This window comes from Anguilla anguilla, chromosome 15 (assembly GCF_013347855.1).
Source record: "Anguilla anguilla isolate fAngAng1 chromosome 15, fAngAng1.pri, whole genome shotgun sequence".
In the NCBI taxonomy this organism is placed as follows: Eukaryota; Metazoa; Chordata; class Actinopteri; order Anguilliformes; family Anguillidae; genus Anguilla; species Anguilla anguilla.
Window position 1 is genome coordinate 32,801,187 of NC_049215.1, and position 11,082 is coordinate 32,812,268.

The 11,082-nt window shown below is 45.0% G+C and overlaps 2 protein-coding genes across 3 annotated transcripts; one reads left to right on the plus strand and one right to left on the minus strand.

The window, feature by feature from the left end:
- Positions 1-265: 265 nt before the first annotated feature.
- On the plus strand, positions 266-7,881 carry ebpl (EBP like). 2 transcript variants are annotated; one of them, XM_035393200.1, is made up of 4 exons: positions 266-793; positions 3,011-3,080; positions 5,171-5,309; positions 6,374-7,881. In XM_035393200.1, the coding sequence occupies exons 2-4, from the start codon at positions 3,029-3,031 to the stop codon at positions 6,615-6,617; spliced, it is 435 nt and encodes a 144-aa protein (XP_035249091.1). In that variant the 5' UTR covers positions 266-793; positions 3,011-3,028; the 3' UTR covers positions 6,618-7,881. The 2 variants fall into 2 exon arrangements, with proteins under 2 accessions (XP_035249091.1, XP_035249090.1); XM_035393199.1 differs by lacking the exon at positions 266-793 and adding an exon at positions 1,672-2,024.
- A 553-nt stretch (positions 7,882-8,434) lies between these two features.
- On the minus strand, positions 8,435-9,413 carry arl11 (ADP-ribosylation factor-like 11). The gene has a single exon (XM_035393202.1). It carries the CDS (start codon positions 9,009-9,011, stop codon positions 8,478-8,480), a length of 534 nt encoding a protein of 177 aa, XP_035249093.1. The 5' UTR covers positions 9,012-9,413; the 3' UTR covers positions 8,435-8,477.
- Between the last annotated feature and the right edge of the window lie 1,669 nt (positions 9,414-11,082).

Genomic DNA, 11,082 nt, shown 5'->3' on the forward strand with positions numbered 1-11,082 from the left:
GGTCCATGTATAATTTGTTACAGCGGCCCGTTTCCGTTGAGTCCATTCTGTCACTGCGCTGTTTTGCTTTAAAAATGCTCTCTGACCCCTTTCTGTGTCGAACCCTGCCGTGTCTGGTGGTGGCTTCAGCTTGCATGGTGCAGGCGGGCAGCAGGATGGCAGGGTTGGGTGGGGGTGGCGGGCTCCCTGGGATGAGTCACTGAGGGGAGGGCCATCCCTGTGATGAGTCACTGTGGGGGGGCTTGTCCCCTTTGTGTTGCTCTCTCACGACTGTGCCTTTTATTTCTGCGACTTCCAGTACTTGAGTTTTCTCGTTTGTCTGAAGAGCCATGTCTTTGGTGAATGCCTGCACCACGGTACAGCGAATAAGGGCTGTGTGTGTGTGTGTGTGCGTGTGTGTGCGTGCGCGTGTCTGTGTACCACAACACTGAGACCATACAGGTACTGATATAATAACCAGAAATTCTTTTAGCTGAGATCCACCATGAGACATTTGACATTTCCATAGAGTAGATATGGAGTGATGTAGCAATGTAATTCCCCAGGATTCCCAGGCATCCTCCAGCCAGATTGGGAATCAAGGTCAGGTGTACCTACTCCATTCACATGATTTATTTAATTCTGCTGTCCAGGGTCCTGAAAGCAGGTCAGCCCAGCCAAGCTTTGGCATGGCTGAACGTGTGATTGACATTGCTGTCACGTGGGCCTTTCCACTACTTTGCAGTGTTGACGTCGGAGAGAGGGACGGGCTCTGGAAGGACGTGAATTTAGCGATCAGACCACGTGCAAACCGGTGAGTGTCATTTGTTTTTATGTGCTCAATATCTGATAATGAGTTGTAGTGATTGGTCCCGTAACTCACGGTTGGTGAGTCTGCCGGTGCTTGCGCGTGGACTGTTTTACTTAGCCTTCCCAATGTGAAGAAATATTGCAGTTCTCCATTTTTATTGCTGAAATACTTTGTTTGTGGCAGTTTCCGTGCATTGACGAGTTTCAGTCTTTAAGAGAATGTGATCCGAACTATTGGTTGACAGGAAAACTAAGAAATTTAAAAACAATAAGTCCATCGTTTTCTCTGTTTATTATTTAAGCGAGAAGTAAGTGGTCTCTCTCACAGCGCGTACAACACATCAACGCCCACGCGCCACATACCCACTCCACCTTCTCTCGCGTGGTAGGACGTGAAAGGAGTCGGGAGTTCTGTAGACCGGATTATGGGGCGTGTCAAAAGCAAAAGGGGCGTGTCAAAAGTTCATAACTAGTTAAAATTTAATTTCTGACATCAATAATTCAAATTATAACTAGTTAGATTTGAATTATTGATATCAAACACAAGTAAAACGCTTAAAAGGCTGTCCAGAAGTTTTTCCACATGAGTAGGCTACCGCACTTATTTTTTCGAGTGGGCCTACTGGGCTTCCACGAATTTAAGTTATTGATGGCCGACGGTTTGTATGTCTAAGCAGCATTTGTTTGATATGAATGTAGTGATTCCCTGCGACTGCACAGGTTTTGAGACGCACATGCACAGAAAGATTTCTTTTGATACGTCTACTTCTGGAGACTGCTTTGGATTGGATAGCATAGCATAGCGAATTATTGACCAATAGAATAAAGCTTCCGACACGCCCCTTTTGCTTTCCACCGAATTACACACTCCTTGCTTTCAACACTCCGGTCTCCAGATACTGATACTAGGCGTGAAAGTGGAGAGATGTGCTCGGCAGCCAATGGCCGACTGTAAAACTTGTGGTGGGCGGGGCGATAAACCCAGTTCGCTTGTACAGGTTTAGTTTTTAATACTACTTAGAATTCAACACATTTTTTGAAAAAGCAGAATGTCAGCACCGTCGGAGGCGCCCACAGCTTTGTTCACGTCCACAACCGTGTATTCACTTCTCGCTTGCGGTGCACAGTTAGCGGTGGGCTACTTCCTCGCGCAGCTATGGGGAAAAAAGTGCACTGGAACGGACAGATGGGTTCTAGTGTGGCTGTTTTATGATGCTATTGTCCACATTACATTGGTAAGTTATGGGTTGCTAAAGGCGAAAATGCGCATGATGCCTTTGCAAATGTGCGTCCTGCGCGCAAAAAGAAATGTAAATCTCCCTGGCCTCTTTAGTCTCTCTCTCGAAAGTAAACGGCGACGAGTCCATTGAAAACCCAGAGTGTGTTTATCTTCGTCTACATGGAAACTTCACTTCTCCGAGAGACCAGGGGTTGAGTTTTGCAACAGTGGGTCGAAGGTTAACTTCGTGGTACAAAGTTGTGACGTATTTTGCATTTACGTTGTGCTAGATGTCACTTTCAGAATTCGATTTTTTCCCTCGCTACACTAATTGTAAAGGTTTACAATGATTTGAGGCAATGCTTAGGGTATGTTTGGGGGGCGGGGGGCGGGGGGCGGGGGTATTGTGTAGTCACGGGCAATGAATGACTTACCGGCATGTACGGTACCATGTAAAGCTCTCTAACGGGGGTTCAGTTATTAATTCATTACATTACATTACATTACATTATAGGCATTTAGCAGACGCTCTTATCCAGAGCGACTTACACAACTTTTACTTAGCACTTTACATTGTATCCATTTATACAGCTGGATATATACTGAAGCAATGCAGGTTAAGTACCTTGCTCAAGGGTACAACGGCAGTGTCCTTACCCGGGATTCGAACCTGCGACCTTTCGGTTACAAGCGCAGTTCCTTACCCACTGCGCCACACTCCGTCCTTTCAAAATTCAAAATGATAAGAACGTTGCAAACTGTTTTATCAAGTAAAACGGCATTGTGTTGAAGGTCAGGTTACAGCACTACGTAAAGCTCTGTAATCCGAGCTCTAACACAATACCGTTTTACTTGGTAAAAAAAAGTTTGTAACGTTTATATTATATCGAATGCACCCCTGAATCTGATAATGTTGCGTGGTTTGCAGGTGCTTTCATTGCAGGTTTGTTCGATTAACTGATATTGATAACTGGTTTTGTCTTTTTTTTTTTTTACTTCAAGGAGGGTCCGTTTGTATATATGTCACTATTTGGAACGGTTGCAACCTCAGACAACATCTTTGCTGAACTATGTAAGTGTGTACTTGTCATTACTGTAGCTTCGTATGCTTTATAACAAATTATCCAAGCATACGGTGAGCTGCATAGTGTTTGGGACAAAGACTTTTTTTTCTCGAATTGGCTTTGCTTCAAAATTTTAAATTTGTCGCCAACAATTCACGTGATTGTTTCTCAGCTTTTATTACAGGGTATTTTTTAAAATACATTTTAGTTTCACAATGTAACAATTACAGCACTTTTTATACATGGTCCCCCCATTTCAGGGCACCATACTGTTTGGGACAAATGGCTTCACTGGTGTTTCTGTTGAGTCAGGTGTGTTCGATTGCTTCCTTAGATACTGAAAGCTCTCTTATACCAGTATCTATTCTTGATTCTAGGCTTTCGATTGCCTTTGGAGTCTGTTGTTAGTGTTTTTCAACATGATGACCAGAATTGACCATTGAAGGTCAAGGAAGCCATTATGAGACTGAGCAATGTGGGGTGGGGACAGTCAGAGACACAGGGCAAACCTTAGACTTAACAAAACCAACTGTTTGGAACATCATAAAGCAGAAAGAGCACTGGAGAGCTCAGTAATCGCAAAGTGCCTGGTAGGCCAAGGAAGACCTCTGATGACTGAAGAATTCTGACCGTAATGAAGAAAAACTGTCCAACAGATCAGAAACACTCTTCATGACGCGGATGTGAATGTGTCAGTGACTACTGTCCTGAGAAGCTGAGAATTGGCACTTTATCAACACATGAATTGTTTGGTTACAAATGTAAAATTGTGTAGTACACAGCCAAATCAAACAAAAAAAAAAAAGAAAAAAAACATGTCTTTGTCCCAAACTTTATGGAGCTTGTTGTATTTTTGGGCTCATAATTTTCAGTTTAAATTATTTTATGAAGTCTGGAAATATATCAAGGTTTATTTTGAATGGGTTAATTAAAAAAATAGGATCTTTTCTAGTGATATGGTGACACCTTGTGGTGGTAAATTGTAGTGCTACAATGGTCCCTTCAAACCTGTGGAATTTTGACTGTGGAAATTGTGCAGTGCACAGCAGGTAGATGATGCTGTCTCTATCAGGGCTCGGCACTGCAGGGTCTAACACTAACACACTCCTGAACTGAAAGTGCCATGAGTATGAATGTATACAAATAGGGTCTTCCAGACTGGTAGAAAATGGGTAAAAAAAATTTTAAATATTGTTTTGATTGTGGGGAAGTAATGCATTGTTGGTTTGATTGTAGGGTCAGAGTATAATGTGGTTTTGATTGTAGAGAAAGAGTATAATGTGGTTTTGGTTGTAGGGAAAGAGTATAATGTTTTGATTGTTTGGAAAGAGGATAATATTTTGATTGTAGGGACAGAGTATAACATAGTTTTGATTGTTTTGCAGGAGTATAATATTTTGATTGTAGGGAAGGAGTGTAATGTGGTTCTGATTGTTGGATGGGGGATAATGTGGTTTTGGTTGTAGGGAAGGAGTATAGTGTGGTTTGATTGTAGGGAAGGAGTATAGTGTGGTTCTGATTGTAGGGAAGGAGTGTAATATTATTTTGATTGTAGCAAAGGAGTGTACTGTGGCTTTGATAGTAGGGAAGGAGTATAGTGTGGCTTTGATAGTAGGGGCGGGGTGTAATGTGGTTTTAGTTGTTGGGTCGGGGTGTAATGTGGTTTTAGTTGTTGGGGACGGGGTGTAATATGGTTTTTGGTTGTTGGGGCGGGGTGTAATGTGGTTTTGGTTGTTGGGGCGGGGTGTAATGTGGTTTTGGTTGTTGGGGCGGGGTGTAATGTGGTTTTGGTTGTAGGGGCGGGGTGTAATGTGGTTTTGGTTGTAGGGGCGGGGTGTAATGTTATTTTGGTTGTTGGGACGGGGTGTAATGTGGTTTTGGTTGTTGGGGCGGGGTGTAATGTGGTTTTGGTTGTAGGGGCGGGGTGTAATGTGATTTTGGTTGTTGGGACGGAGTGTAATGTGGTTTTGGTTGTTGGGACGGGGTGTAACGTGGTTTTGGTTGTTGGGGCGGGGTGTAATGTGGTTTTGGTTGTAGGGGACGGGGTGTAATGTGGTTTTGGTTGTTGGGGCGGGGTGTAACGTGGTTTTGGTTGTAGGGAAAGAGTACGGGAAGGCAGACACACGTTGGCTACACTCGGACCCCACCATCGTGGCCCTGGAGCTGCTCACTGTCGTCCTGGATGGGTTCCTGGCTCTGGTGCTCATTTATGCAGTTGTCAAGGATAAATACTACAGGTAACCCCCCCTCCCCCCCTCCCTTACTCGTTCCTGTGATTGTCAAGGCTGACCCCCTACCCCCCAACATTATTGATTCTTGTGATTATCAGGGTTGACCCCCCCAGATTATTGATTCCTGTGATTATCAGGGTTGACCCCCCCAGATTATTAATTCTTGTGATTATCAGGGTTGACCCCCCCCCAGATTATTGATTCCTGTGATTATCAGGGTTGACCCCCCCAGATTATTGATTCCTGTGATTATCAGGGTTGACCCCCCCAGATTATTAATTCCTGTGATCATCTCAAGCTGACTCCCTGCCCCCCTCCCCTTACTCATTCCTGTGATCATCTGGGCTGCGTTCAAGGTGACAAAAGCAACACTAACAGATTTGCAAAGTGTATCAGCGTGGACCGAATGTCCATTTGCAGGGTGGTGTTCAGATGTCATGTGACCAGAGAGCTGTGCATGGTGTGACACCAGTCCTTAAATATGTCCCTCGCGGCTTCTAGTTACACCGGAGTACCCCCCGGTCCACCTAAACCGCCTACTAAACAGGAGCGAATATGTTTCAAAAATGATTGATGTTGCTAATGGTTATGTGAATGTAGCAGTCAAGTCAAACTTCAGCAAAACCTTTTTCATCTCGAATGCCCTGCAAATGTACAAGTGAGCTGTGATGCAACGTGAAACCAGAAAGAAGACCGCTCAGTCACATAACTGCAGTACGGGGGGGGAAAAAACAGGGACTTGTTTCCATATTATGTAATTTAAATTTTCATAGCTTGGATATGCAGCTGTGAGCTGTAGTAGTGGGAGACAGGCTTCAGAAACTCCATTGTGAGAGGAATTATCCCATGTTTCCAGATGCTGGCTGGTTTGAACCGGTCCGAAGGCTTTGCAGTTCACAGCAAAACGCCCGTTTTTGGGGAAAAACCCACTGTTTCACCCATCTTGTGCTTCGGGAAGCCGCACACTATCCATGGGCATGCAGCGTGATAGGATAGAATGACCTTTGACCCCTTATTTCCTGCTTACATTAAAATCCTCCCCCCGCCCACCTGCCTGCCCCTTCCCACAGGCACTTTGTCCAGATCACGCTGTGTGTGTGCGAGCTGTATGGCGGCTGGATGACCTTCTGCCCCGACTGGTTGCTGGGGAGCCCCAGCCTCAACACCGGCAGCTGGCTGTACCTCTGGGTCTACCTCGTCTTCTTCAACGGGGTGTGGGTACTGGTGCCCGGACTGCTGCTGTGGCAGTCCTGGCTGTCACTCAAGAGAACCTACCAATCACAGTCAGCCGTGTGTGAGAGGAAGGCCCAGTAGACATGGAGCCTCGTACTGACTCCTAATTTGACCAAATGTAGGTAGGATTTTGTGCCTAAACACTGATTCTGAATCATTGCAGTTGTTTTATACATAATGAGTGGGGTTTAGGTTAGGATTTTGGTTATTTGAGCTGTTATTGCAGGGGTCTGGGAGGGGGTTAAATGCATAATTTCAGTATAGATTTGACATTCTCTGTCATTTCTTCATACAGTGTAACTGAGTTCATGAACTTTTTTCATAAAGTCTGCTCAAATCTCCAGCTCACCCAGAAGCATGTGATTCTTTAACTACAATTTCTGGTGTCTGTCCCCCTCTCTCTCTCTCTGTCCTGCAATATAAACGGCAGTAACAACTGGTCAATGTTTATTCAGACAACTTTGATTCTGAGTTCCAGTTACGAGAGGGTCATTTGAAGACTGTTTGCCGCCTGTCTTGACAAGGACCATGCAATTGATGAAACCAGTGGAAACAAGATCAAAATATGAACACGTGATGAAATTAACATGGAAGTGTGTGAGAAATAAAAACCCCACTAAAAGCTTCAACTCTTCAAATGTTATTTTATTCGCTATCTGTCCCAGTTAGGAATGCCCATTACTAACATCCTGAGCATAAAGAGTGAGGCTTAAGTCCCCCCCCCGTCACTGGCAGCGTGCTGGACTGCAGGGGTACGCAGCATCACATTCTTAATTCACATATACCAAAACAGGTACTCCAGATGCACCAGATGTGCAGAGGTGAAAGCTGAACTGAATTTGTCACTGCGACTGACTTAAGGGGCGTGACCAAAGACTGGCTGTGGACATTCGGGTCTGTAACAGCAGGAGAAACAAAGCAGAACCTCCGGTATTCCTGTAGGAGAGGACAGAGAGTCTACAGGAGCCCAGTATCTGGTGGGTCTAAAGAATCTGCAGTGTTCACCCTGCTAAAGGGCTTTAAAAAAATTTTTTTAATGTTTCATTTAATCAGAACCCTCCACTGCCCACTGTTAGCATGGCTCTCCGATTCAACGGGACCTCATACTGAAGAGCTTTGCTTAAAAATTCAGGCTGATGAGCTCATAAGGGTTTTTCTTAACTTACCAGGCTAAACAACTTCTCACTTTTCACACTGTAGAAGCTACCATAACAAACGCACACCATTACATTCTGCCACATAATTGTGTCAAATCATAGTGAGTCACAAACTGAAACCAGCGTTCCTTACACATCTACATACAGGTACAGTGGTGGTTTGGTACAGCAAGGGTGTGTAACTAAAACAAAACAATAACCCACAACTATTTCAGGCCAATAGCTCTAAGCTCTATCACTGAAATACTACAAAATATTTGAATTGGTACAGGTGTAAATAGTCTTTTCCCCCAAAAAAAGCTCCAAACATGAAGCTACTCACCTGTCCTGCTTCTACAGAGTGGTGTCCAGATGCTCAGTTAGATAATTTCTGGAACCAAGCAGGTCATGTGACTGAAATGATGTAAATTTCAGCTTGTTGCGAATAGGTTTTCAACTCAAATAATACCTGGGCCCTGGTAATCCCAAAACATCCCCTTTCTGTGTACATGCCACTTTAAATATTGCTGATTTCCTATGCTTCTAGATGGTGAACCTCCCCAAATATAACTTGTGTGTGTCCGTGCATTGGGGCCAGTTGACCCCCTGTCATTGGTGAGGGACCAGCTGCTCAATCTCTCGATGGCATTTGATGACTTTGGCCTCTCGGTGGTGATGTTTGCTGAGTTTGGGGGTGTTTGATGAGTTTGGCCTCTCGGTGGTGGTGTTTGATGAGTTTGGCCTCTCATTGGTGCTGTTTGATGAGTGTGGCCTCCCATTGGTGGTTTTTGATGAATCTGGCCTCTCATTGGTGCTGTTTGATGAGTTTGGCCACGGACAGGAAGGCCTGCTGAAGCCCCAGGCCTGTGTAGGCGCTGCAGGCCTGGATCTGCCAGTCCCGACCCTTGTTGTTTGGCAGATCCAGCTGGTTGGACACCTCGCGGATGGTCATGGAGTTGGGGAGGTCCTTCTTGTTGACCAGCACCATTAGGGGGACCTCCTTCAGGGCCTCCTCTCTCAGGACCCTCCGCAGGGCCTTCTGCGCCTCCCCCAGGCGTTCCCGGTCCACGCCGTCCACCACGAACACCAGCGCCTGGCAGTCGTCCAGGTAGTACTTCCAGTTGGCCCGCATCTCGCCCTGGCCCCCCACGTCCCAGACGGTCAGGGTCACGCCCTTCTCCACCTCCAGCGTTCCCACGTTGAAGCCCACGGTCGGGGAGGTCTCCATCTTCTCCCCCCACTGGAGCCTGGAGAGGAGCGTCGACTTCCCCGCCCCGTCCAGGCCCATCAGGACCACCTGGGGCGGCCTCTCGGTCTGTCTGGACAGGAGCTTTCCCATGACTTGGCTCCGCGCGCTGTCTTCACAGAGCGTGGGGTTGCAGTCTGGCGCCAGGCCAGGCAGTTCCGCTCGTCAGCTGCCGAACGGAGAGGCACAGGCTCAGTCTCTCCCAGAACGCTCAGTCTTTCACAAAAGGTGCGCTGACCTGCGTTTTTCCAGACAAGTCCCCAGGGAAGGTGCTGTCTCTTCCACCCACAGCAGGATAACACGTCCCTTTTGTGATGTTAAATGAAATCCTTTAATTTTTAATGTCTTTTTTTATGTTTTTTTGTTGCGCAGAAGGTGCTCGGTAAACCACGTACGAAGTGAAGCTCCCTGTGCCGCAGTGTAGGCAGGTGAGAGAAATAATGAAACCTGCAGGGTCTCGGTCACATGACAGTGGTCAAACTGGTTCTTCCACATATTTGTATGGGAGTGAGGTTACAGACCTGTTTGGTCCTGTTAATCCTCCCTCACCTGTCACCCACGTGATTCTTAATTGCAACAGAATTAAGACTTTGATTAGAGCTGATTACTTCACTGTGCTTTTTTTTTCTAATTGAGTAATGTGAAATGTGTTTGTTCTGTTTTTGACTGCGTTTTCATGATATTAACGTTTAATATGACATTTTAAATGCGTTTTCCTTTCCTTATTTGCATGACTCTGGGAATTCGGCACAGCAGCTAACTGAAACTGCTTTAATGGCGAACAGCTGACCGTGACTTCCTACTTCGGATCACACCCGTACGTAATATTGGTCGATGGTCGCCGCTTCTGCTGTTAATTGAAGTATTCAAATCGGAGTCATCTAAGTTATAGCGAGTGGAAATTGAGAGCTTTTATTTATTTTTTGCAACTCTGTGAAGTGAAATCAGACGTGAATTTAGAACTGTGGAGTTTTGGTACGTAGAACCAAATGGATTCCTTGAACTACTTTTTTCTGGTATTCAATTTTGTTTTCATATTTTTGTAAAATAAGGAAGACTGCAATAACCACTGTCTTTTTTTGGTGGTAATGCCTTTTTGCGCCTGTTATTAATATCGACCTCTTGGGTCTATTTATGTCGCAACTGTCTCTAACTCAAAACAAACGTGCCCTTGCCTGCGAATCAACAAAAAAAATATCAGTGACTTGGAGGGGAAATGTACTTTAGTGATCTTATTGCAACCAATTTGAGAGAATTCCTACAAGTGTATTAAATGATAAGCGACTTTCGATGCAGGTACCTGTATTTTATTTTTCCACAACACGTTTCGATGTTGCTCGCAAGCTAGACCGCAAACCCACCTTCCTCGCGCAAATCTGGTGTTACTGTTGCTTGTGAGGAGAAAACGAGTGATCACACTCGCGTTGTTTGATGTAAGGAGGTCTTACCATTTTGAAGTCTCCTTATGAAATAAAAAACTGAGTTCGGAAACAGTTCTGTTAAAATTGCAATACAAGACGATTTTTTTGTTTGTTTGTTTGGTATGTTCACCAGTGAAGGCGTATTATCTGTGCGCGGAATGTTCAGTTGTACACGCGCTGCCACTGAAGCAGCGGGAGGCAGGGGGATGCAGATGGTTTCCGAGCGACCGATTTATCTCGCAAGTTCCAAGCACGAGCTTTGCACAGTGTGTTTGTGAAACATTGCGATTGGTATCATATACGAAACGCACCTAAAAGCAAGAAAGAAAATGGTCGCACCACGCAGATATTAGCTCGCTCGTCTATTTTATTTTTTATTTCCGTGAAGAAGAACCCCTGGGTAATATTTACATTAAATGCAAAACTACAGCAACGGAAATGTTAGGACTCAGTGATCTTGTTTTTTCAGCCATAACAAAGAAAAAATAAAAAGAAACGCACAATTGTTCGGCACAATAGACACTGTCTATCGCTCTGCTGGAGAATGTCCTGTCGGAACCCCAGAATCTGAACGTGTCACATTTATTGATGGATTGAAATCACTGCAATGTGGCATTTAGACTTTGTCTAGGTATAAATATTTTACCGCTCATCTCTGATGTACTTATAACACGCTGTCCTATTGGTTAGTTACACTGGAATAATTATTCACTGTGGGCCCTGTCAGTTAGGGCCTTTGGAAT